General features: G+C 40.3%; 2 protein-coding genes and 1 pseudogene across 2 annotated transcripts in view; all 3 read left to right on the top strand.

Moving 5' to 3' along the window:
• Window positions 1-445: 445 nt before the first annotated feature.
• On the top strand, window positions 446-14,393 carry LOC117037722 (zinc finger protein 709-like). The gene is given in 4 exon segments (XM_033134075.1): window positions 446-574; window positions 10,846-10,906; window positions 11,285-12,756; window positions 12,759-14,393. Coding segments are annotated over 2 exon segments (1,686 nt in total). The 5' UTR covers window positions 446-574; window positions 10,846-10,906; window positions 11,285-11,291; the 3' UTR covers window positions 12,980-14,393.
• The window catches only part of LOC117037721 (zinc finger protein 14-like), an 82,621-nt gene continuing 55,353 nt past the window's right edge, over window positions 456-27,723 (top strand). Inside the window, 1 exon segment of the mRNA XM_033134074.1 lies at window positions 456-574. Within this exon segment, the coding sequence (XP_032989965.1) occupies window positions 572-574 (3 nt within the window). The 5' untranslated portion in view covers window positions 456-571.
• LOC117037719 (FACT complex subunit SSRP1-like) lies at window positions 18,077-20,207 on the top strand (annotated as a pseudogene).

The following is a 27,723-nucleotide window of genomic DNA, read 5'->3' as shown; positions in this document are numbered from 1 at the left end:
TGTGTTTGTAAACAAGGGTCACAGTTCTATGAATTGACTCAGCCTTACTTTACAGCCCAACCCTAGTCCCTAGAGACCATAAGACCCTCCTATTCCAATGTGGCCTGGCCTGAGCTACCTTCTTGTCTGTACTTACTTGCAACATCTGGAAACTAAATCAGGAATTCCCAGTGCACATCTGTGCCCGGGCTTTCACAAAGAGCTGGGGGGAAACACAGACAGTCCCAGGACTACAAAAAATTGTGTTTATGCAAATATACCAGGCTAGGTCTGGTACCGTTCATAGGCGGAAGCGGTTTCAGCAGAGCCAGAGTTCTCCCATCAGCTGTCATTCAGGTACGAAGGGGAGAGGCCTTAGGAACTGTCCAATCAAGAGCGCCGCTGGGCCAGGTGGGTGGGGCTATGCCCCGCACTGGCGTGGACCTTTCAACTCCCTCTGGCCCCTCGCAGGATCGCGTGTCGCTGGCCCTTAACGGTCCCTGCTGACTCTGTCACAACCTCTGTCGCGCTGTGATCTACACTGGTCGTGGGAATCGTAGCAGGGACTCAGGGAGACCCAGGAAACCTAGATATGGTGAGTGCTCTGCTCTATGGTGAGGAGACCGGGACAAGAGGCTGGTTGGAACCGGCCACGGCGGAACTCGGGCCTCCCCGCTGTCAAGTCGGAGTCCGCCACCCGATTGCGCCTCCGCCGGGGGTGTCGCTGGGACCTCGGTCCCCTCCGGCTCGCAGCGTGGGGGCTGGACTGGCAGCCGGACCCCGGGCGTCCTGTCCCGTCACTGCGCGCGGCGATTTGGGCCCCGGAGCCTCTCTGGGCAGCTCTGCCCGAACCCCCGCGTCTCCCCAGATGGTGCGGTGACCACGGGGAGGATTATTGGGGAACAATCGTGTCTGGGGCGCGGGGCTTCATGCGTGGGAGGAGCTGTAATGCGTGGGGTCCCCAGTCTCTTCTTTCTCCCCAGACGGGACCCGGTTTCTCCTGAGTTTTCCAAATATTTGAGGAGCAGGGTCTCTAATCCACGACCCTCTCCTGCCCCACCCCCACCTCCACCTGTCTCCACCGGGGGCTGGCAGTAAGTCCCTAAATTTCCAGTTTCCTGCAGGCATTCCTAAGCCGACTTCCCCCCCACCCCATTCATAGCAAATGTTTGTTCTCGTGGTTTCAGAGTTCCAATACGTATTTTAATTGTTTATCTTTTTTCCCCAGCGTTTTCCAATGCTCTTTTTTAAAGATTTATATTTGTCTATGGATATTTTGAGTGAGAAGAAAGACGACGATAACCACCTGGAAGACGTTTTATGAAATCCCCGTTCCTCTCCCCCAAGACGTTCCCTGGGCACAGACGTCCTATGGGAAGTCCTTTGGGTGGAGGCTCCTCTTTGGAAACTTTCCTGGGTGATCTGTACTGTCAGCACTGCCCCTCCCTGGGTTTGTGACTTGAAAACATTTATTGACTTATTTAAATCTCATTTTTTCAATAGGGTTAAAATGTATTTAATCAGTAGAGATTGAAAGACAATGTAAAACACTTCTAAACAGCCACAAAAAAGGTGAATTTAGAAAAAAATAAAGTATTGCAGTACTACATTGCATTTTTATAGAATTCTTCTTTCAGTCTTTCTTCTTGAGCATGTTTGCGAGGTTTGTTTTATTTGGGGTGTTTTAAAATACAATTCCTGGGCTTAGCCTTGCAGAGCAAAATTGTTCAAGAAGATTAATTATTTACAAATTACTTTCTTTCCCTGAAAATATAATTAACTGATATCTTTTTTTAAAGTAGATATTTAGGGTTTTCTAATTGAGCTAGTAAAGATCTTTACAATATTCTTCCTTTCCACATAAATACTGGATTTAAGTGATTTGGGTGGATTCTTCAAACACTGGGTTTGTATCATTTAAAGTATCAACAATGTTCCAAAGCAACTCTACTGGGGAGCAGAGGCCTGTGGTCAATGATTCAAGCCAGGGCTCCTTTGAGCCTATAGAGTGCTAACCTAGGAAACAAAACAACAACAAAAACCTTTCAAAGTGAGAGGCAACAAGCATCTATTGGAGATCACTAAGAATAGCTATTTGGGAAGGGTTGATTCAGGAAGAAGCCCAAATAATGTTTCAAGTAGGAGATAAAAGCAAAGGTATTTATGAGAAAACGGGAGCAATTATATCAGTAGAAGGAAAGCATTTTTATTGATGCAGGTGACATAGCATAGTGATGCTAATTCTAAACAAAGTTTTTAATTTTCACTTTGTCATCAGTCCTGTAGAGATAATAACTGCTTTATTGTTGTCCTTGCAAACAGTTCTTTGGAACAGTGTTGCTTTAGGCCTGGTCCAAATGTTTTTTTGCCCTGTTTTCATTTTCCGAAGTTTGAGTCATAACTCCGTACAAGGCAGTTTTTCTGAGATGGCAGCTCTGGCTCCATTTTAATGTGGCTCCATTTATTATTTTTTTACAAAAGGGAAGTACTTGAAGGCCCAGCGGTTCTTCCTGGGGAGCCTACCCTGCAGGTATCTTACCTGCTCACACCCACCATGGACGGGCCTTTACACTGAGAGAAACTGCAGCCCTGGAAAGCTGGGGTGCAGGTGAATGTGGGTGAGGGATGGTGATGTCCTTTCTGAGGTTGTGATTTCTTAGGCCTTGACATTTTGTTTGAGTTTTGCATCCATGGTGTAGGTGCACTCAGAGTGTAATCTGTGCACATTGAGAAAATCTGTGGTCAGGTGTTCCGTCTCATGGACAAAGATTTTATGAATTGGAGAGTTCATTTTGGTCAGAACTTAAATTCAATCAGGCTGAGAGTTTCCTCACTGTAAGAATGGAAGCCTGGGGGAGGGAGCGCTTCCATACTTACAAAAGTGGGGGGACTGTGTGTGCAGCTCCGAGAGTCCATTCCTGGGGCTGCTCTGGTGTCCCTTGCTCCTTTCCCAGGGACTGATGCACTCCAGGGGTTCTGTCTTAAGCTGGGGTGTCTAAGCCCTAAACTTGGGAATGTGTTTAACTTTCTGAATGTGGGTTTTTCTTCTTAACTGTGGCTAAGCAGGCTGCTTATCTGTTTTGATTACAATATTTGTATTTCTTTTCACTGGATTCCTTTAACCACTGTCTGTTGCAGCCCTTTCATTCTTGTTTCGTTATTACCTAGGCTTTTAACATATAACTTGATTGAGGGAAATGATGTGAATAAGGGAAGAGTGATTGTGGAAATAAACATAATTTTGGTCCATTCTGGCAAGACAACCTAAAGATGTGAGGTGGGTGTTTTTAAGTTCTCAGGTGCATTTTCCATTTTTAGGTCAGTTTTGTATGTGCCCTTCCCTAGAGAACTTTTTGACATATAAAAGGCTATACTATTCCTTAGGTAAGTGAACTATTTTAATAGAAGTGAGGAAAAAGCACAATTGAATATTTATTTTAAATGATAAGAGGAAACACATGAAAGCTTATGTAAGTATTTGAAATTCCTAATCCATTTCAGAGCTAAATTGCAAACCTCTAATGCATTATATCTTATTCATTCCTGAAACTATCCTTATTGTGAAATACAGTAGAGAGAAAACTGTCATAATGCTTTTTGTCCTTTTAGTTAGAGAGAGATTTATAAATTTGTTATAGTCTCCATTTTTATATCATTTGTTGTTTAAAGGATTAAATTGTGGAGTGGTTTCTTATGTAGAAAAGGTACGTTATTTTTAAAAAGCAAAAGTTACTTGAAAATAATGATTAACGATAGGAAATTGTGGTATATATATAAATAACCGCTTTTTATTTTAAATAAACCTGCATGGGAAGGTTAAAATTTTTTCTAAGGTAAGAGCCTAACTTCAGACTCCCTGCCGGCATATCCTCCCTTCTGTGCTCTTACTCCATCCACCCTCAAATAACCAGGTTCGATCACCTCTGGATCATCCTGTTAGTGTGTCTCTATGTAAAAACAAGCCAGTGCAGATGCCTGTTTTTCTTACCCATGTTTGTTGTTGTCTTGAGTAGGTGGGGATCCACACTTTTGATGTTTGACTCCTGACACCTTAAGCCCCACCCCTCCCTTTCCCCCTCCTGCTTCTTACCTGTCAGGCTGATGAGAAGCCTGGAGGCTCCTGCACTGGGAGCTGCTGCTCCCTGGGGAGCCCTCCTGTGGGCTGTGCTGCCCTGCGCTGTAGTGTGGACCCTCCCAGCCTGAGGTCTATATACAGAGGACTCTGAGTGGGTAGTTTTGGTGATTCCTTTTCCTTTGAGAGCATGAATATGGGAATGGGCCCTCCTAACCATGGGCCCAGGTTCGTGTCTTGGCTGGAACCCTACTATGTATTTAGCTTGAAGGTGTGACTTAGGCTGGGTTTGCATAGACATTAGGGGCAGATTTTGGGGTACAAGGATTATTGTACCCTGTGAATGAGGTGAGCCTATCGCGTGGTCACTCCTGCAGGAGCAGTTATTTCAGACAGAGAAGAGATGGTTACAGATGGTAGGGAGGGAAATTCCAGAGGGCCCAGCAGGACCCCTAAGTAATGCTGCTGCTGCTGCCGCCCCTGCACCTGTTGCAACAAAGACCCCGAAACCCTGGGTTACAGCGGCCAGCACCATAGTTTCAGTTTGGCGCAGCAAAGGGATTAGTTCACACCCTACTTAAGCCCAGGGTACTTCGACTCCGCACAGCAACCGGTTGTCGTGGAGGAGGCCTCTACCCCTGTTGGCCGCGATGGGAGCCTCCTGGAGGAGGACCTTGAGTTGTCCATAGGCTTCTGATTAAGGGACTGTCCTGGGCCCCACGCTGTGTGCCATCAGGGCTGCAGTTACCACCACGTACTGGGCCCTCTTGAAGATAGAGGCTCCATAAGCACTGAGCATGGGACCTTCTACCGAGGTGCCGGTTATGCCTTTGGCCCTGGAAACAGCTCCCACCTGCTCAGCTTGGCTGCTGACACCTGCTTGTGATACGATGGAGCCATCCTTTTCCCGCAGGCTTATGCCCTGCAGAAGGGATGACCTCCTAACTCCCATCCCTTGAAAGAAGCCGTGGTGCTGGAGGAGGTCATCCGTCTGCCAGACTCCTTGGTTCCTTGGGCTGTTCCCTGGGATTCATTGAACGCACAGTGTGGGCAGCGCAGGCTTTCAGGAGGACAGTGCACATTCGTACATGATGGAGCTCCGTGGAGAGTTGCTGCTGTTCATCCCTGAATTGGGACGCTTCTGATGAAGGACCAAGCCCTAGGGCCACACAGCTTACCCAGCATCAGGCAGTCATCGTGCTGCTGGCCCACAGTTGTCCCCGCCTGCATATGTTCACAGGCTCTTGGACTGTTGTCTAAGAGTTGCCGCTTTGTGGTAAAAGAACTCTGGGAATCTCTTGACTCAGCTCCCCAGAATATAAATATAGGTGACACTTGTCTGTCCATTACTAAGTCTACATATCAGGACACACCTCATCCACTTGGAGTTCCAGACACTGACAGTGACCATGGCGCTTCTCAGAATATAGATGACACGCTCTCCAACACGGCCTTCCATGGAAGTTTCTCCTCCTTCCTGCTCTCAGGCTCCTAGAGCACCAGGCTGGCTTATTGACATAAGTTCAGATCGGGTGAATGACACATGGCCTGTTTCACCCATCAGTCAGTCATCGAGGTGAATTTTGTGAGTCTGCCTTCATCTCTTTTGGTTTTTGGTAGACTTCAGTTTTTTAAAAGGTGCTTTAGGTTTACAGAAAAAACTGGGTTTCAGAGAGTACAGAGTTCCTACATAACCCCTGTGCATCCACACAGTTTGCACTATTTTTTACATCTTGTATGACTGTGGTACATGTATTACAATTGCTGAGCCAATATTGCTGCAGTAAAGTGCAGTTTACCTTAGCGTTGGCTTTGTGTCATAGGATCTGTGGGTTTGGGCAAATGTATGATAACGTGTATCCATCATTTTTTATAAGTCGTACTGTAGTTTTACTTCACAGAAATCTGTGCTCCACCTATTCATTCATTCCTCCCTCCAATCCCTAAATCCTTCAAACGCAAAGATCTTTTTATTGGCTCATGGTTTTGTCTGTTGCAGGTGGTCGTTACTTGGAATCATACAGTGCGTAGCCTTGTCAGATTGGCCTCTTTCTCGTAGCAATGTACTTATGTGGGCCTCCGTGTGTTTTCATGGCTTAATCCCGCATGTCTTTTTATCACTGCACGGTATTTTGTCACATGGATTTACCGATTGTCGTTTGGATTTACCCCTGATTGTTTGCCTCTTGAAGAACATCTTGCTTAACTCTAATTCTTGCCAATTATGAATAAAGCGCCTAAAAACATTCATGTACAGGTTTTTGTGTGAACATAAGGTTTCAGTTCATTTAGGTCTATACCAAGGAGTGTGGTTGCTGGATCCTACTATATGTAGTAAGAATATATTTTGTACTGAAATAAAGTTCTGGTCTCCAGTGTGGGCGTGCCCGATTCCATTCCCACAGCAATAAATGAGGGTTACCTGCAGCTTCACGTCTGCACCAGTATTTGGTGTTTGAGTGTTCTGAGTTTTATCCATTTAATATGTGCATAGTGATACCTTGTTTCATTTGCATCTAAATTTCCTCGTATGTTATCTTGGAGGAGTTGATTCATTTTGCATTTTACTTGTAGATCTATGATGTGTTTTGAGTTAAATTTTGCGAAAGGTGTAAGACCTTGCCAGTCATTTTGTTTGTGTATGCATATATTTGCATGTGGATATTTATTATTTGGAGCACTATTTGTTTAAAAGACTTCCTTTTTGCATGGAATTGCCTTTCCTCCTTTTCAAAAATCAGTTGAGTATATTTGTGGGGGTCTGTGGGAAAGCAATTGACTTGTGTATCTTTGATCGTTGCTTTGCTTTCTTACTGATTCCACGAGTTATCTGTGTTGTGGGTTCTTTCTGGTATTTCACAGACACTCATGTCATGAGGAACAAATGTGATGAATTTAGTTACAGGTTTCGTGAAGATGTTCTTTTGCTAGAAGTGGTAGTTCCACTCTATTACTTTTTTGTTATCATAAGTGGATATTCAATTTTATCAAATCCTGTTTTTCATTCCCCCCCTTTTTTCCTTTCAGATAGTAGTAATTTCTCTCTCTTTTCTTAGTTATCTTGTCTAGATGTTTACCAGTTTTATTAATCTTGTCAAGGAAGCATCTTTAAAATATTTTTCTCCATTGGTTTTCCATAATGATATTAACATATTTTCTAACTTTTATTCTGCTTACTTTCAGTTTAATATGTTCTTTTTAAATTGTTTCTGAAGGTAGTTGCTTACATTATTGATTATAGTTTTATTTTTAATGTATTTGTTCACGGTCAAATTTCCCTCTGCATTTGCTGCATCCCACAAACTTTGATATGTTGTGTCTTCATTTTATTCAAAATAATTTTTCATTTGAGACATCTTTGATCCCATGTGTTTTTAAATCTCCACGTATTTCGGGGGGTGTTTCCAACTATCTTCCTGTTACTGATTTCTAGATTAATTTCTGTGTGGTCAAAGAGCATATTTTGTATGATTTCTGTTCTTTTAAATTTTTTAGGTATGTTTTATGTCTCAGAATTAGTTCTGTCTTGATGAATATTCTATGTGAACATATTGAGAAGAATGTGTATTCTGTTGTTGTGTGAAGTATTTCACAGATTACAGTTAAATCCAGTTATTTCGTAGTGCTGTTCAGTTTTATAGGAATTTATATTTCATGATAAGGGGGTGTTGAATTCTCCAGCCACAGTAGTGGATTCATCCCTTTCTCTTTGCATTCTGTCAGTCCTTAACTTATATATTTTGCCCCTGTATTGCTATGCACATACACCTGAAGGATTGCTAGGTCTTTTTGGAGGATGGACCTCTTTATCATTCTGCCACACCCGTTTATCTCTGAGTTTTCCTTGGTTTAAAATCTTCATAAGTCATACACCTATGCCAGCTTTCCTTTGATTACTGTTGGCATGGTACCTTTTCCTCCATCCCTTTACCTTTCCTCTATCTGTGTCTTTAAAGTGGATTTCTTTTAGACAACATATAAAAGTGTGATTTTTTTAAAAACCTGATACTATTGTATCTCTTAGTTGTTTTGATGATTAAAGTGGTTATTGATACTGATAGATTAAAACTTACCAAATCTTTTTACTATTTTCAATTTTTTGCCCTTGTTCTTTGTTACTTTTTGTCTTAAACCTTTTTTTTCTGCCCTTTTGGCTTTAGTTCAGCATTTCACCTGATTTTTTATTTCTCTCTTAGCACATCAGTCACACATTTTAATAAAGAACTTTTTTAGTTGTTGCCCTTGAGTTTGAGTTTACAACTCAACATTTACAACTAACCCACATCCTCTGTCAAATAGCACTATATCACTTCACTGTTTGTGCAAGTGCCTCATGCCACACTATTCTCAGTCTCCCCCCACTGTCCCTTGTCACATTGCTGTCATTTATTTGAATTACCCGTAAGCATTCTTGCTAATATTACTATTACAGCATTGCTAATATTATTTTAAACAAAGTGTCATGTGTTTTATAAGAAATACAAAAGGTGTTTTACCTTTATTCCTTTTCTTATTCTCTACTTTTATCATTTATATTCTTTCTAATGAATTTTTGAACATTTCAAAGTCGATGTTCTAGTGACAAATTTTCTCTATTTTTGTCTCAGAAAGTTCTTATTTTGCCTTTATTTTTAAAGGATAATTTTGTCTGGCACAGAATTCTATGAGAGTGTTGCTTTAATTTCAAAACATTCAATATTTCACTCCACTCTGTTCTTGCTTGCATGTTTTTTTCTGAAATGAAGTTTGATTTAACTCAAATCTTTGTTTCTCTATACCTAACATCTGTTTTACCCTCTGACCTCTTTCAATAAATTCTCTTTGTCTTTGATTTTTGTCCAATTTGAATATGATATACTTGGATATACAATTTTGGTATTTTTCATATTTTGTGTTTTTGAGCTTTCTGGATCTACAGTATGCAATCGATTACTAATATTAGGACATTTTCATGATCATTCCTTCACTTATCACTCCTGTTTCTTTCTGTCTTTTTTGCCCCAGGTATTTCCATTATGTGTATTTCAAACCTCGGGTTAAAGAGGGTTGCCCTAGTGTTCATGGATATTGTGTTCTGTCTCTTGTTCATCATCTTTGCGTTGGACGCTGGTAAAATTGATTTTTTTTTTTGAGGGCAGGCCTTGTGAAGAATAGAATATTTAGGGCATATTTCAAAGTACTGTCTTATTTTTCCTTTTTTTCCCCCTATTTTCGAAGTGCTGGTTTTCCCTGTGACCCCAAGGCTCTGACGGATCTAAGAATTGTTCATTTCAAGTTTTTTTCAGTTTTATTTTTGTTTGTTTTGTTGGACTTTGGGGGGTGGGGCTGTGTTTGTGTGTGTGTGTGTGTTTTAATATTATTATTATTTGTGAAAATGAGAATGACAGCTCCTAAGTTTTCTAAGTGCCACACCAGCAGTTGGCAAGGTCCTCTAGAGTGACTTGTTGGTAAACACTTCCTCCTGAAATTTGAGAATGGAAATTTTTGTGTTCTTTTGGAGGAAAGTACTGTTGAAAACTTTACATATTCTATACTCGGGGGAAACTCAGCATTAACCCATGTGGACTTCAATGAACTCCCTTGCAAGCTGCAGCTCTTAACCTGTTGTACCTCAAGAGCATTGAGGCCCAGAGTATCCTGTTATGATTTTACCAGAAAGGGCTCTTCTGACATATTCTCTCACTATGTGTATTAACATTTGACTGGAAGCAGCCCTGAGCACATGAGTGAGTGCAGAGATCTTGTGGTCTCACTTGTCTTCTTCCTCGTATCTCAGGTCTAAGTTCCAAATAACTTTCTATCTTCTTTACGTTGGACAGAGAGAGAAAGGAAGAACTCAGTCTGTGATCAATATTATGTTTCTCCACAAGCATATTTTCATTCAGCCATCTGTACCTGGTCACTGACTGATAGAGTAAGTCCTGGAGGACTTAAGGACAGCATGGTCAGTTGGCTTTGTTGAAAATTTGATTTCCACAGGCCTCCTGGACTCTTATATGTTTGGCAATGGGAATAGAAGGAAAAGCTTCCATGTTTTTACTATATTTTATTCATTGAAACTTTATGCAGATTTTACCCTCTGCCTCCTGGAGTGCTATAAATGGTGGGTAATAAGGGAGAAGACAAAATAATTGTTTTTCATAGGGAATTGGTGGTCTTAAAATGATAATATATGTTCATCCCTATAGCATTTTTGTTATTTCTCTACAAGTTCAAGATCCTAACACTAGAGATAAATAAGATATAAAGTGATAACAGTAAAAATTTGTAATTTCCATGTGTTAATGATGGTATTAGATTTATGAGAAAGTAAGTGTGGACAGAGAGTAAGTTTTTGATGATCAAGTCATAGATGAGATGTTTGGAGATGAGAGAATCATACGTGACAGTCCTACAAGTGGAGTCTAGATGCCCAGTGCTGTCAGTCTCTCACATCCTACTCTACATATATTGGGATGTTTTAGGACTCTGTGGTCTTTGAGGATGTGTTTGTGACCTTCACCCTGGAGGAGTGGGCCTTACTGGTTCCTTCACAGAAGAAACTCTACAAAGATGTGATGAGGGAAACCTTCAGGAACCTGGCCTCAGTAGGTAAGGATGACAACATTCCTTCAATTGTCAATTAGAGAACTAGTGTTTCTTGCTCATCAACATTGTTCTAAGATGTGTGATGTGGAAAAGGAGGATGCAGGTAAATAAACTAGGCATGGTCACAACTAATCATGGATCCAGAAGCTAATAATTTTTCTATAATTCTAATGCTTTGGAATCATTTTTCTGGTTCTGCATTTTAGGAAAAAACTGGGAAGATCCTGACATTGAAGATCAGTACATAAACCAGGGGAGAAAATTAAGGTGAGTCGCACAATAGAAAGCAGTATATTGCGTGAGAATTCTAGTTTGTTACGAAATTTTGAAAAGAAGCAAACAAAATTAATAAACCCTGGTTAAAACGTCTTTCTTAGAAAATTTAAAAATATACTTTCTTAAATGTAACGTACATGCTCAGTTTTTGAAAAATTATTCACTTGTAAACAGTATTAATAAACCCTATATATGAATATGACAGTTTGATAGAAGCAAGGGTGAAGTCTTCTTAGAGAGCATTCCGTATATTTAATTTCAGACAATAATTTAGATAGGACAAAATACCTATACTTTTCCTAAAAATCATTAAAAAAATAAAATTATTAATGAAGAAATCATTAATAATGCGCTGCTCATTTTTTAAAGAAATCATATGGTGGAGAGACTCTGTGAAAGCAAAGAGAATAGTCAATGTGAAGAAAACTTCAACCTTATTTCAAATTTCAATCTGAAGAAGAAAACTACTGGAGTAAAACCTTGTGAGCTCAGTTCATGTGGAAAAGCCAATTCATCCCTTGATAGATTCATCAAATGTCACACTGGATACAAGTCCTCTGAGTATCTAAACCATGGAGAGAAGCCATATAAATGTAACATATGTGGGAGCACCTTTAGTTATCTCTACTATTTTGAACAACATGAAAGAACTCACAATGGAGAGAAACCCTATGAGTGTAAACAATGTGGTAAAGCCTTCAGTATTCCTAATTCTCTTCGAATGCATGAAATAACTCACAGTGGAGAGAAACCCTATGAACTTAAGAAATGTAGAAAAGCCTTCAGATACTATCAAAGTTTTCAAACACATGAAAAAAATCACACTGGAGAGAAACCCTATGAATGTAAAAAATGTAGTAAAGCATTTAGTTGTCTCAGTTATCTTCAAAAACATGAAAGAACTCACATTGTAGAAAAACCCTATGAATGTAAAATATGTAGTAAAGCATTCAGGTATCCCAGTTATCTTCAAATTCATGAAAGAACTCACACTGCAGAGAAACCCTATGAATGTAAAATATGTACTAAAACCTTTAGTTGTCTCAATTATCTTCGAAAACATAAAAGAACTCATACTGGAGAGAAACCCTATGGATGTAAGGAATGTGGAAAAGCCTTCAGATGTTATCAAAGTCTTCAAACACATGAAAGAAGTCACACTGGAGAGAAACCCTATGAATGCCAAATATGTAGTAAAGCATTCAGGTGTCTCAGTGATCTTCGAAGACATGAAAGAATTCACACTGCAGAGAAACCATATAAATGTAAAATATGTCATAAAGCCTTTAGGTGTCCCAGTTATCTTCAAATACATGAAAGAAATCATACAGGAGAGAAACCCTATGGATGTAAAATATGTAGTAAAACATTTAGATGTCCGAGTTATCTTCAAACACACGAAAGAACTCACACTGGAGAAAAACCCTATGAATGTAAAATATGTATTAAAGCATTTAGATGTTTGAGTTATCTTCGAAGACATGAAAGAACTCACAGTGTAGAGAAACCCTATGAATGTAAAATATGTAGTAAAGCATTTGGGTGTCCTAGTTATCTTCAAATACATGAAAGAAATCACACAGGAGAGAAACCCTATAAATGTAAAATATGTAATAAAGCATTCAGATATCCCAGTTATCTTCGAACACATGAAAGAACTCACATTACAGAGAAACCCTATGAATGTAAAATATGTTATAAAGCATTTAGATGTCTGAGTTATCTTCAAACACATGAAAGAACTCACACTGGAGAGAAACCCTATGTATGTAAAATATGTAGTAAAGCATTTAGGTATCTCAGGTTTCTTCAAATACATGAAAGAACTCATACTGGTGAGAAACCTATGAATGTAAGGAATGTGGAAAAGCCTTCATTTATCACACAAACTTTCAAAAACACCTGACAGTACACACTGGAGAGAAACCATGTAAATGTGCAGAATGTGGGAAAGGCTTCAGTTATCCCAGCTCTTTTTGAAGGCATGAAAGTACTCACTGGATAAAACCTCTTGAATGTAAACAGCATGGGAAAGACTTAATTGGCCCACATCCTTACATGTGAAACTTCCCATGGGAAAGAAAGAAAAATGTTACATGAGAAAGCTTGATGGAAATTAATCCATGTATAATGGGCCAGAAAACTTTCAATATGCAACAGTTCTTATTAAAGTTGTAAATACATTGTGTTTGTTGAACTTTTTTCTTAAAGTGCATTATTGGACCTTGGATTTCTACTAATTATTTTCAGAAATGAATGTCCAGGTGCGATAATTCTGAGACTTGTCTTTCAACAATAGTATATACAATTAATATTGCTTTTTCCTTAAAATGTTTAATAACATTTCTTCCCATTTTGAAGTGTGTTTCTTATATGCAATTAGGTTAAAATATTTTATAATGTTTTATTTGTTCTGTGTTAAGAGGCCATTTAAAAAGAACAGTTTTGTAGTTGGATTTTCCTAGCATCACTGTGGCAATCTTTTATAACCCTAGATTAGTATATATATTCTACTTTTCCCTCTGATGAATCTCTTTTTTGGGGGTGAGGGGTATAGTCTTTTTCCATTTTTGATACTGATAAATAGTGTGAATAAATTTTATATATGGCAATTTTATGAAAGAATATAGTTTCATGTGAATATTATTTTTATATTTGTGCCTTTGCTTTTGTTCCTTTCTTCTGACCTTTATTTGGTGAATTAACTTAGATTTAAGAAGAGGGACCTTTAATAGGGCAAGAAAATGTACACTTTGACATAACCCCACTGTGGGTAATGTTAGGAAGTTGATTTTCCAGAATCCATCCCATTTATGGTTCCATGTTGGAATTCATTAATAGCCTCACTTGCATTATATTTGGAAGGCAAAAACCAAGAAAGCGTTAGTCAGATTTTGCAGCCACCATTTGGACAGACAGATAGATAGGAGATTCAAGGGCACAATTTTCCAGTCCATTTTTTCAATCTGTTGATTTTCCAATCAAGATTATCCTCACAAGCTCCATGAACTGTGTGATACCCATTTTCTGAGAGGTGCAGCTTTCCACTGATGTCTTCACAAGATCCACAGTAAAGATCCACCAGAGTTTGGAGTTTTCTGTCAGCCCTCTTGTGTCCACAGGAAACTGATTTAGACTTTCCTACTTATGTCTGACTTCCCTCGTCTCTAGATTGTATCTGTATAAGGTCTAATTTGTATAGGGAACACCTTAAGTTGTCAAATGCTACTGACTGTTTTCCTGATTCACCATGACGTGGTGCTGACAAAAAGAAGGACATGGGTATTGGTTTCTCTGCTGCACGTGCAGTGGCTGCTGTGACCAGGTGCTTCCATGTCAGAATAAGCCCCTTCCTCCTGTCAGGAAGCCTGTGGGTGTTTCCTGTTACTTGTAGCTAAATGTAATCCCTCAATATGCTTTCAATTATGTTTGATTGTATGTGATTAAAAGTATGTGCATTTTTTTTGTCAAATGAACACTCCTGCATGTTTTTCATAGAAATATTGTTTCTTAAGCCATGTGGTAACGAATATTATGTTTTTCATTTCTTAAGAAGATATGTTAAAATACCTCATTACAATTACAGATTTTCAAATAAACTTTGTGATTCTTGTCCTTTAATCATTATATATTTTGAGTCAATTTTAATATGTGCATTCAAGTTCAGGCAATTTTTCTAAGACTTATTTTGTTGTTTTACAGTTACAGTTTTTGTCATGACACTAATATTCATTCACTCTTAATCCCAAAAACTTAAGTCATGGTTTTCTTCACAGCCCTATTGCCAGTGACCTGCAGAATCACGCCTGTAGTCAGAGAGGGGTGTAATGAATTCTAATAAGAAGAATGACCACAAAGTACACATGAGTGTTGGTTGTAACATAAAAGGGTGCTCAGGACTATGATAGGATTTGGCTTGTGTTAGATGGTTTGATGGCTATGCAAGGCACCAGGACATTTTTGTATATTGAATCCTATGAGGAGGTGGACTTATTATGTTATTGGTAGTTATAAACATTATGTTCTAGCAGGTAAAAACATTGTAGTAAAGCTAAACTGAATTTGTAGGAAGCCCCCAGTCCGTCATATTAGTAAGAAGAGGGCTATAGTCAGTTTTGTGGTTTGGGATGGTCACGTTTACCATTTTTAAAAACATAGTCACAAAATATATTTTGTCTTGGTCCATCATAGGCACCAAGTACCTTTGAAGAAGGAGGTATGTGACATCTTTCTCTTCAATAGGATAAGACTTGGCTTTACAAGGATTGCAGGCCAGCTCTCAGTCCTCCGAAAGGGCTTATTATGCCTTTAGTACTTATTATCTGAACACTGATGTATTTCCTACGGTGTATTCAACACCATTTACGATAAGTACCTCTGTTAAAATATATAAATTCACTTCTCAGTATACTACATAATATTTTTAATATTACTTTTATGTAATATTAAGTAACTAAGGGCTATAAGTTTAAGTAAATTGTGAGCGAATACAAACCTAGCAAGGGAGAAAGACAGGACCACAGGTCTAATCAAGCATTTCTTGCTCAGAGACTGTGCTCCTGATGCTAATGTTACAATATCCCTCATTGCCAGGCACTTCAGAGTCATCAAACCCAATTTAGCAGAAATAATCAAGGAACTGCAGGATTTGGATGTAGTAACATGAGACAAATTTGTTTTTGCAGTTCTGGTGTTTGTATTGTATGAAAAGAGATGGTTAACAGATGGTAAAGCTTTAGTTTATAGGCTAGAAATAAGGGATTTGAAAGAAAGTAAAATGATGTGACATAATGGGGGGCTGGGTGTGTATGTTTCTTTTCTATGAGGATAGACGCCTCAGTGAGTGAAGATGTCATTATTGATCACTTGTATTTCGACCATGTAATGCGTCTTTAACACTGTTTCTGGAACTGCTTGGTTAGGTAGACAAATAATGGGTGACAATATAGGATGTTCTGCTTTCATTGATTAACAATAAGAGACAAAGATATAGACGTGGTTGATCTTCATTTATACAATTTTTACAAATTTTGTGTATAGAATATTTGGTCATGAGTTTGGACATCGTTTAATGGAAATTGAGACTTCCTATTGATTTTGGCCATAGATATTTGTGGTGTCTTTCAGTGTTTAACATCATTTGAGAGGATTTATCAGTTGCCTTTAAATATATAAAATGATAACAGTATTTGGCATTTTCACATTGCTACCGTACACACTGAGTGACACAATATATACCCCATGCCACCATGGAGCCCTCCCAGTTGGAGAAAGAGTTACATTCATGTGCACTGTTCTAGCCCATCCCGAGTTTACTTTATGCGTAAGGTGATATCTCTGAAGGTCCTTTGCTATTCCCCAGTGGAACAACCACAAAGAGGTATGGGTGTGTAAGGAAATCATCCAAGGAATAACTAGAGTGAGCTGCAGAGAGGGGTATCATTTCGAGTAATATCCTAACTGGGTGTAACAGGAGAGGTGGGAAATTTTTAACATCTTTTCCTTACATGAGTGGTTGGAAGCCTTTTGTTTCAATGAACCACACAGCCCTCACTGCCTATTTTGCTGTTCAAAGGATTCATTTCCATATGCTTAGAGTTCTAGCACATTTCCTGGAATACTGGAAAATACAGGTAGTAGCTTCAAGTTTTATTAAAGAGCAAAGAAAATTAAATCTTTTTCATGTTTTTTAGTGTTAAGTAACATTATTGAGGGGTTTCATTCAAATGAGCACCTCAAGAGTGTTCTCTTGGGTGAAGTATTCCATCTTTTGATGGCAGTATACTATACATTTGTGAAAACTCACATGTACGCTTATTCACACACAATGGCTTATGTGTGTGTGTGTTTGTGTATATATATATATGTATATATATATATTTTCTTTTTTTTTTTTTACTATAAGACCCTGTCTTGTATAACATAAGACCGTGTCTTATATTAATTTTTGCTCCAAAAGACGCATTAAAGCTGATTGTCCAGCTAGGTCTTATTTTTGGGGAAATGGGGTACTTGTGGTTTTCCTTGTCAAACTTGAAAAATGACATAGTTTTCTTCCTTCTTTTGCACATAAACATTTGGTTTCTGTGACTTTACTGCATTCTTCAAACACTGGGTTTGTGTCATTTAAAATATCCACGTGATCCAAAGCAGTGTGACTGGGAGCAGAAGCCTGTACCCAGTGACCCAGGCTAAGGCCCCTTGAGCTGCAAAGGGAAGTACTTGAAGGCCCAGTGGTTCTTCCTGGGGAGCCTCCCCTGCAGGCGTCCTACCTGCTCACACCCACCGTGGAGGGGCCTTTACACTGAGAGAAGCTGCAACCCTGGAGAGATGGGGGTGCAGGTACATGTGGGAGGGGGGAGTTGATGCCCCTTCTGAGGTTTCAGTTGTGGTTCCCCAGCCTGTTTCTAGACATAGGTAGGAGTTTTGTGTCCACAGTGCAGGGGCGCTCAGAGTGTAATTTGTGCATGTTGAGCAAGTCTATGCAAGTCAGGAGTTCTGTGTCCTGAGTTAGGGTTCATGAATTGGGAGTTCATTTGGGTCAGAACCTTACAGTGAATCCAGTTGAGAGTTTCCTCACTGTGAGATGAAGCCTGAGAGAGGGAGCGTTTCCATTATTCCCCGGGGAGAGGTGGGTGTGGGAGCTCCCAGAGTTCATTCCTGGGGCTGCTCAGGTGTCCCTCCCTCCTTCCCCAGGGACTGACCCACTCCAGGGGTTTGTCAAAACCTGGAGAGTCTGGAATGTGGAACCTTGTGAAAGCGGCTCTCCTTCTGTCCTGTGGGAAGCAGGCTGCTCACCTGAGCTGATTCCAGTACTTGTGTTTTTCCTTTTGGATCCTTTATTTATTGAAAAGTGCAGCCCTTTGGCTCTGGTTTCCCTGAGCACTGTGTAATTTTATTCCCTGTGAGAGAAATAACATTTTTAGTTGCTTTGGCTTAAAAATGTAAGTTGAGGGTGGGACCCCCGGGCACGCATACGGGAAAACTTCCCCAGTGTCCCCGCCATCCCGTGTCCCTGTCCTCCCTCCTGCCCATCTCCCAGCGTGCCTACAGCCCTTACGAGGCTGCTGCTTGAGGAGATTCCCAACCTGCTGAGTATCTGCACACCCATCCAGGAATTGGGGCCCAGCTCCTAGTTGAGGTCAAAAGGGACAGTTCTGCATGGCAGAAACACTGGAGTTCAGCGACATCTATCAGGAGGTGAAAGGCTCCATGAATGAGTGTCGGCTGAGGTTGAGCTCTCACGGAATCATCTTTAAGAACAGTAAGATGGGCAAAGTGGACACTGTCCAGGCAGGGAGTTGACGGAAGGCACCAGGCGCCACGTGGCTCTGGGCCCTGGCCTTAAACTGCTTACAAAGAACCGCCATGTCTGCAGGGCTATGAGGGCTTCCGAGAATTGGAGTTTGAGAAGCTCTCTGATTTCTTCAAAACTCACTATTGCCTTGAGTAAATGGAGAAGGACCTATGTGTGAAGGGCTGGAACTAGGAAATGGGGACGTTTGGTGGGCAGCTGCTTTCGTTTGACATTGGGGACCAGCCAGTCTTCGAGATACCCCTCAGCAACGTGTCTCAGTGCACCACAGGCAAAAATGAGGTGACATTGGAGTTCCACCAGGACAATGTTGCAGAGGTATCACGGAGGCGCACTTCTGTGTGCCTCCTACCCAGGAGGGTGGAGGGACCCCACGGAAGCCTTTGCCCAGAATGTTCCGTCTTAGGTGGACGTGATCCAGGCCACTGGGGACGCCATCTGTGTCTTCTGGGAGCTGCAGTATCTGACTCCCCGAGGCTAATACGACACTCGGATCTACCCCACCTTTCTGTGCCTGCACGGCGAGACCTCTGACTACAAGGGATCCTTCACCTCTGACTACAAGGGACCCTACACCTCGGTGCTGTGTCTCTTTTTGCTGCTGCCCAAGGACCAGCGCCAGATGTTCTTTGTGATCAACCTGGACCCCCCCATAAGCAGGGCAGACCCGTTACCACTTCCTGATCCTCCTCTTCTCCAAGGATGAATGAATGAGGCAGAAGTGGGGAACATGAATGAGAAGAAGCGGGGAAGCTCTTTGAGGGGCGGCTCATCGTGAACATGTCAGGATCCCTCTATGAGATGGTCAGCTGGGTTATGAAGGCGCTGGTGAACCACAAGACACGGTCTGTGGCAACTTTTCAGGGCACTCCGGGGCCCATTGCATCATCTGCTCCCACAAGGTGAGCTGAGGAATGCTGTGGCCGCTGAGCAGGGCTTCATCTGTGTCCACCCGTGTACATCAGCTTCGATGAGATCTCCTTTGTCAGCTTTGCCTGTGGCAACACCAGCACACGTTCCTTTGATTTTGAAATTGAGACCAAGCAGGGCACTCAGGATACCTTCAGCAGCATTGAGAAGGTCGAGAGTATGGGAGGCTGTTTGATTTTTCTCAAGTCAAAAAAACTCAACATCCAAAACTGAGGATTGAAAGAGGGCATGAACCCAAGCTGCGAGGAATAATCCGACTCGGATGAACATCTGCAGGATGCCTACTTGGAGCAGGTGAAGGAGGAGTGCAAGGTCCGGAAGATCCAATGAAAGCAGCAATGACTCAGGAGAAGAAACTGATGAGTCATTCAACCTAGGTGAAGACTTGGCAGACGACTTTGACAGCAACGCCTCTGGCAACCCCTCCAGTAATGAGGGGGACTGACAGTGACTGGGAAGAGAAGAAATGGAAACAGCTTAAAAAGACCAAGATGGCCAAGGATCACAAGAGCCACAGAAGCCTATGGAGGTAAAGAAGGGCAAAGACCTCAGTGCCCCCAAGAGGCCCATGTCTGCCTACCTGCTGTGGCTCATTGCCAGCCGAGAGAAGATCAAGTCAGACCATCCCGGCATCAGTATCACGGATCTTTCCAAGAAGGCAGGCGAGATCTGGAAAGGAATGTCCAAAGAGTAGGAGGAAGAGGAGTGGGATTGCAGGCTGAGGATGCCAGGAGGGAATATGCAAAAGCCATGAGAGAATAGGAAGGGGGCGGGGTGAGTCTTCCAAGAGGGACAAGTCAAAGAAGAAGAATAAAGGAAAGGTAAAGATGGAGAAGAAGCCAGTGGCCTCTCGGGGCTCGGCATCCAAGTTGTCGTCAAGACAGCTAAGTGAGAGCTTCCAGAGCAAAGAGTTTGTGTCCAGCGATGAGAGCTCTTCAGTAGAGAACAAGAGCAAAATGAAGAGAAGGCAGAGCAGGGACTCTGAAAAAGAGGAATGGCCAGTACTCCCTCAGCTCAGAAGACTCCGTGTCAGGATCGGATGAGTAGAGCAGGAAAAACTCTCTCTCCTTGGACTTGTCCTGTCACGTTGTCACACCTCAATTTTCCCATCCATGTGTTGGAACCAGTTTCTCATATGAAATGTAGTCTTTGGATTCTGTGCCATCTGAACAAGCTCTCCTGATGGTGTGCACATTGGGTGGTCACTCCTAAAGAGCAGTTATTTAAATAAGGAAAGAAAGGAGAGGGGTGAAAAGGCAGCCAGTAGGTGTCCGGCTGATCCACATCATACCAGAGGGCTCCCCAGAACCTCTCAGAGCCTCTGCTGCTGCTCCCCCTGCCCCTACTGCAGCCCAGATCCTGACCCTCAGTGTTAAGGGGACAACACCCATCGCCTCACTGGGGCACAGCGAAGGGATTACTTTAAACTGGACTTCAGCTTAGGTCCTTAAACCCTATAAAGCAAGCAGTTGTCCTGGGGGAAGCTCCTAACTCTTGGGCCAAAAATATTTATAAATACCCAGATAGGTAGGCATGTTTTACCTTAACCACGAGAACTATGATGTTACCTAAATGCCCCATGGTCAATAGCATCAATTGTCCTAAAGTATCATATAGTCAATCCCTTTTTGTGAAGCTCCAAACCAATGATTCATAAACTAAACTTATATTAAGTCTTTGCCATTTCCTAATTGGCTTCACAAAAAGGGACCCCAGAGATTTTAGCCCTCAGTTAAATTATTTACAATGGTCCAGTGTAAAGTAAACGGCCTGGAAGGATTGAAAACTCTTACAAGAAACCTGTTTAGGAAGAAGTGATTATTTATAGTGCTTCTCCTTTAATGCTCCAATTTGTCCTGATCTTAAACATGGAAAGAATGAAGGACACTTCACACTGGATTACTGCAACCTCGGGGCTGTGGTCGCACCAAATAAGCCCCTATTTCCAATCCCCAGCATTATGGAAATTACTGCCTCCATCCACTCAGCTATTGGTAAATATTTTGCTCCGAGAGATTTGGTTAATTCTGGTCTGTTCAGTGCCTATGCCAACAGCCTCTCAGCTGCAGTTGGCCTTCACCTCTGAAGGGACATAATACCTTTACCTGGTTCCCCCTCAGGGAACCTCAGCACCATTACCACTGCTCACAGTCTCTGCAGGCAGAATATGAATTGCAGTCACCTTGCTCCAGGAGAACAGGTATGATGTTACGCTAGTGACATTCTCTGAAGACATTTATTTGACATTCATTCAGAGCATGCACATATTGAACAAAAGGAGCCCACAGAGGACATGGCCCACACATAATGTGGGGCTGTACAGATTTTCTGTTTTCATGAGTCAGTCTTGGTAGGTTGTATATTTATCAGAATTTATCTGGTTCTTCTAGGTTATCAAATTTGTTGGAATATAATTGTTCATAATAGTCTATTATGATGTTTTGTGTTTCTGTGGTATTGATTATAATCGCTCCTCTTTTATTTCTGTTTTTAGTAATTTGAGTATTTTCTTTGTTTTCTTAGTCTAGTTAAACATTTGTTAATTTGATTTATGTCTTTAAAAATTCAACTCTTAGTTTCTTTGACCAGTTTTATACTTTTATATGTTTTCAGGTTATTAATTAGCATCCCTTAAACCTAATAAATCAATAAGTCTTTTTGCAGACAACATGATTCTTTATATAGAAAACCTTAAAGACATCACAAAAAACTACTGGAAACAGTAAACAAATATAGTAATGTTGCAGGATGTAAAATCAATGTACAAAAATCCTTGCCTTCCTATATACTAACAATGAAATTTTAGAAAAAGAAATGATAAAAACAATTACTGGGGCCGGCCCGGTGGCTCAGGCGGTTGGAGCTCCATGCTCCTAACTCCGAAGGCTGCCGGTTCGATTCCCACATGGGCCAGTGGGCTCTCAACCACAAGGTTGCCAGTTCGATTCCTCAACTCCCTCAAGGGATGGTGGGCTCCGCCCCCTGCAACTAAGATTGAACACGGCACCTTGAGCTGAGCTGCCTCCCGGATGGCTCAGTTGGTTGGAGTGTGTCCTCTCAACCACAAGGTTGCCGGTTCAACGCCTGCAAGGGATGGTGGGCTGTGCCCCCTGCAACTAGAAAACGGCAACTGGACCTGGAGCTGAGCTGCACCCGACACAACTAAGACTGAAAGGACAACAACTTGAAGCTGAATGGCACCCTCCACAACTAAGATTGAAAGGACAACAACTTGACTTGGAAAAACAGGCCTGGAAGTACAAACTGTTCCCCCAATAAAGTCCTGTTCCCCTTCCCCAATAAAAAAAAAGAAATCTAAAGAAAACCAAAAAAAAAAAACAATTACTTTTGTAGTTGCGACAAAAAGAATAAAATAACTAGGAATAAAATTAACAAAGGACATGAAGGACCTATACACTGGAAACTACAAGACATTAAAAGAAATTGAAGAAGACATAAAGAAATGGAAAGATATTTCACGTTCATGGATTGGAAAAATCAATATAGTTAAAACATGTTAACCCAACGCAAGATACAGGTTTAATGCAGTCCCCATCAAAATCGAAATGGCTTCTTTAAAAAAGAAATAGAACAACAGCAAAAAAATCATCAGATGTATGGAATCACAAAAGACCCCAAATAGCCAAATCAATCCTGAGAAGAAAGAACAAAGCTTGAGGTATCACACTTCCTAACTTTAAATTATACTACAAAGCGACATAATCATATAAGCATGGTATTGGCAGAAAAACAGACATGCAGACCAATGGGACAGAATTGAGAGTCCAGAAATAAAACCAAGTTTACATTGGCAAGTAATTTTCAACAAAAGAGCCAAAAACATACAATGGAAAAAAGAAAGCTTCTTCAATGAATGGTGCTGGGAAAATTGACAGCCACGTGCAAGAATGAAACTAGACTGTAATTTGTCTCCATACACAAAAATAAACTCAAAATGAATCAAAGACCTAAACATAGGACCTGAAACAATAAATTGCATAGAAGAAAGAATTGGTACTAACCTTATGGACCTTGGCCTTAGAGAGGATTTTGTGAGTCTGATCTCAAACGCAAGGGAAGTAAAAGCAAAAATAAATGAATGGGACCGTATAAAACTAAAAAGCTTATGCACAGCAAAGAAACCATCAAAACCATCAGCAAAACAATGAGGTAACCAAGAAAATGTGATAAGGTATTTGTAAACAACACCCCTGATAAGGGTCTAATATCTAAAATATGAAAAGAACTCGTACAACTCAACAACAACAAAAAAATCCAATTAAAAAATGGGCAGAGGACCTGAACAGACACTTCTCCCAAAAAGACATACAAACAGCCAACAGATATATAAAAAGATGCTCAACTTCACTAGCTATTAGGGAAATTCAAATCAAAACTACAGTGAGATACCACCTCACACCTGTTAGAATGGCTATTATCGACAAGACAATAACAAGTGTTGGAGAGGCTGTGGAGAAAAAGGAACCCTCATACTCGTACACTGCTAGTGGGAATGTAAATTGGTGCAACCACTATGGAAAACAGTATGGAGGTGCCTCAAAAAATTAAGAATAGAAATACATACGACCCAGCATTCCCTCTTCTGAGTAATAAGTGCCCCCCAAAGTTTCAAAACCCTTTTTCATAAAGATATATGTACCCCTATGATCATTGCAGCATTATTCACAGAAGCCAAGACATGGAAACAACTAAATTGTCCTTCAATAGATAATTGGATAAAGATGTGATACATATATACAATGGAATATTATTCAGCCATAAGAAAAGATGAAATATTTTCATTTGTGACAACCTGGGTGGATCTTGAAAATATCATGCTAAGTAAAATAAGTCAGACAAAAAAAACCAAGAACTATATGATTTCATTCATATGTGGGACATAAAACTGAAAGCAACAAAGGAACAAGACAAACAAAGAAACAAAACTCATAGACACAGACAACAGTTTAGGGGTTGCCAGAGGGAAAAGAGGGTCAAATATATGATGATGAAAAGATATTTGACTTTGGGTGGTGAATACACAATGCAATATGTAGATGATGTACACTTGAAACATAATTTTATTAACTAATATTACCCCCAAAAATTGAATTTTAAAAAGTGCACTTAATCAATTTGTTTTTATTCTTTAAATGTGTTATTCAAAAATTTGAAAACCCTTATGGTGCGTTATTGTTTCTGTTGGACTTGTCTGGACAAAGCATAGGATAGCTAAACCCGCAAGAGTGCACAGGGATGAATTCCCAAGAGAAAGGGAGCTCTGCCACCTTCCAAGAAGGTGCAATTTACCCCACCCTGACAGAACACACACACACACACACACACACACACACACTCACACACACAGCCCTCATACTGTGAGTTGATAGATGTGTTAACTAATCTTATTGTGGTTATCATTTTTCGATATATACGTACATCAAATCATCACAATGTATACCTTAAACTTACACAATGTTATATGTCAATTATATTTCAATATATCCGGAGGGAGAGGATTTATCTGGAGTTTCATAGGAGCCATATTTGTATTCATCTTTGTAGGTTTGTTGTAGTATGTGTAGGTGGTATGTGTGTGTAGAGCATGTGTATGTACCATTCCACTTTAGCTGAAGATCAAATGGGTGCTATTTTAGCACATTCGTTTCCTTTAAGATAGCAGATGTTTGAGCTTACTTAAGTGCTGATGAATAGAGGAAGATACCCATTGTCTCCAACACCTAGAATATTACAGGTGCTTAATAAATATTTGTTGCAAAAATGTATTAATTTAGAAAAAGAACGTTGTTAATACAATAAAGTAAATATGATTTGGAAGAGAGTTCATGACACCCTTAATTTTTTTTCAATCTTTTCAAGCCAGGTCAGCGAGTCTTCTCAGCACTTCTGGACCAAAACCCACCTGAGGGACAGGACTCACTGAACTGGCCAGGGCCAGGGGCCCAGTCTGCGTCCATGGAGGGGCATGACCTCACCCCCAGTCATGGCCTCCCTCCATTGCTCACGGGAGCCCTGTTTCCTGCCCTGGGGCTTCAGCTCTTCCCTCAGGTCAGACTGAAGCTGCTCTTCGCTCCTAGCTTGGGACACAGCCAACCCCTCCTCCGAGATTTCCACCCATCACGGTACTTGGTGGCCATTCTGCTCCCCTTATTGTCCCGCCCCCCCCCCCCAAACACACACTTTTGGCCATGTCTGGAGACACTTGCTTGTCACAAATTGGGAGGAGGGCGAACTACTGTCATGTAGAGGGTGGTGACCAGGGATGCTGCTCAATGTCCTACGATGCACAGGACAGCCCCCATCACAAAGAATTATCCAGCCCCAAATGTCAGTAGTGCAGAGGTTGGAAAACCCTGCTCTAGGGTGCTAGGGGTTTAAAATCTCTGGAGTCCTGAATTAACTGGGGAAATTCTTTTCAATTCAGCTGAGTCACTTATGGACCTCTAAGTGACAGGCGGCATTTAAAGTGTCTGCAGTTATCATAAAAATCTCTACCCAGCCAAGTGAGTTCAGTAAGTCAAATGCACACAGCATGAAGGTGTTTTCTGCCACTTAGCGCAGATGGTTGGATGGAAATCAGGAAAATCCAGCCATGGCTAACAGGGTGGACCTTTATTACATCTTAAATCAGTGAATACAAAAAAAAAATATGAATGGGTGGTCTTTCTATCCAACAGCTATTAATATATTCCTGCCCTGTAAAATCCTCAAAAGCAATCTTTATGCCTTTTTTTCTCCAGACAAAAATGGATCTCTGGAGCTCAAATTTGTGTTGAAACCAGCCTTAAGGTCCACCTGTCCTCACCAATCGATGGATTTCTGTGTGAGCCAGAGAGGAGTGTGTGGAACTTGTGACAACACGTTCCAGCAGCTTTCTCTATGCTAGTGGGCTTTCCTGTGCTAAGGTTGTAAACACAAAGAGACACTAACACTTTGGGGTTAAAATTAAACTATTTGGTTTTCTTATAAAGTATTCTAATGTTTAAACTTTTGATTGATCTTTTTTCCTTTGGTTGTAAACTAAAATGTGTAATATGTTTGCCATTAACGGCACAAAGGACATGGTTGTGAGCAAAGCTGTACTGGGCTGAGGAAATGACTAAAGATGGTAAAGAAATAAGTGTAACTATATTTTTCATTTATATAATTAATAGATATAACCTGCATAACAATAATACCACAAAAATGGCAAAAGGGAATAGAGTGATATAGGAGTAATGTTTCCATGTATCACTGGAATTAAGCTAATATAAACCCGAAGCTCATTCTTACAAACTAAGAAGTGTATGTTAAACAGCAGAGCAACCCTCCCAAAAGTACTTCAAAAAATATAGTGAAGTCATTTAAAAATTAAAATGCTACATTTGGAAAACTTAATGCAAAAAAAAGCTACGAAGGCAAAGGAAGAGTAGAGAAACTAAAAACAATATGAGAACTGTAGAAAGCAAAGACTGAAATAGCAGGTATACTTGCAACTATATCAATAATACTAAATGTGAATGAATTACATAATCGAAACAAGAAGAGATTGTCACCCCAAATTTTAAAAAAATCTAAATATATGTTATGTACAGGAAACACACTTTAGATTCAAAGATAAAAGTAGATTGAAAGTAAAAGCATGAGAAAAGGCACATCTGCAAACAGCACCAACATAAAAGCTGTAGAGATCATACAAATATCAGGCAAAAGGTGCATGAAAAGTGAAAAATACCACCAGAGATGTTGAGAGAAATTATAGCATGCCGAAATGGTCCAAGCTTGTGTTCTGCATCTAAAACAAATCATATTTAGGAATTTATGGTCATTTTTGCTAATATTAACAAAGAAAAAAAATCAAATCAATAACTTAAGCTTCTAGCTTAACAGACTTGAAACAATGTGGTACCAAACCTAAAGAAGGAGAAAGGAAATAATGAAAATCAGTGCAGAAATAAATGAAATAGAAAAAAATCATACAGAAAATCAATGAAACCAAAAGTGGTTCTATGGAAATTGTAACAAAATAAAAAAATCTTTAGCCTGATTGATCTGGAGAAAAGGGGGGAAGATTCAGATTCAAAGAATCAGGATGAAAGGGGAACTTACTAATGTCATTACAGAAATAAGAAGGATTACAAAGAATTTCAATGAATAATTATATACCAAAAACTAGATAACTGAGGTGAAATGAACAAAGACATAGAAAGACACAAACAACTGAAAAAACAACCATAAATGGAAAATCTGAAAAACTATGTATCATGTCAGGTGGGTACTAGACTAATTTGGGGGATCATTTCAAAAATTGTATAAATGTCTAACCACTCTGGTGTACACCTGAAACTAATATAAAATAATATTGAATGTCAACTATAATTTTAAAAACATCGTCACAGAAATTAAAGTACAGCATAGGGAACACAGTCAATAATATTGTAATAACTATGTACAGTGTTAGGTGGTAATAGATTTATTGGGGTTATCACTTTGTAAGATATATAAATATCTAATCACTATGTTCTGTATACCTGAAACAAAAAAGAGGTAACAGAAAAATGAA

Source organism: Rhinolophus ferrumequinum, chromosome 18, assembly GCF_004115265.2.
Source record: "Rhinolophus ferrumequinum isolate MPI-CBG mRhiFer1 chromosome 18, mRhiFer1_v1.p, whole genome shotgun sequence".
Lineage (NCBI taxonomy): Eukaryota > Metazoa > Chordata > Mammalia > Chiroptera > Rhinolophidae > Rhinolophus > Rhinolophus ferrumequinum.
The sequence above is the reverse complement of the archived record's forward strand: the minus strand, read 5'-3'. Positions and strand labels throughout refer to the sequence as shown.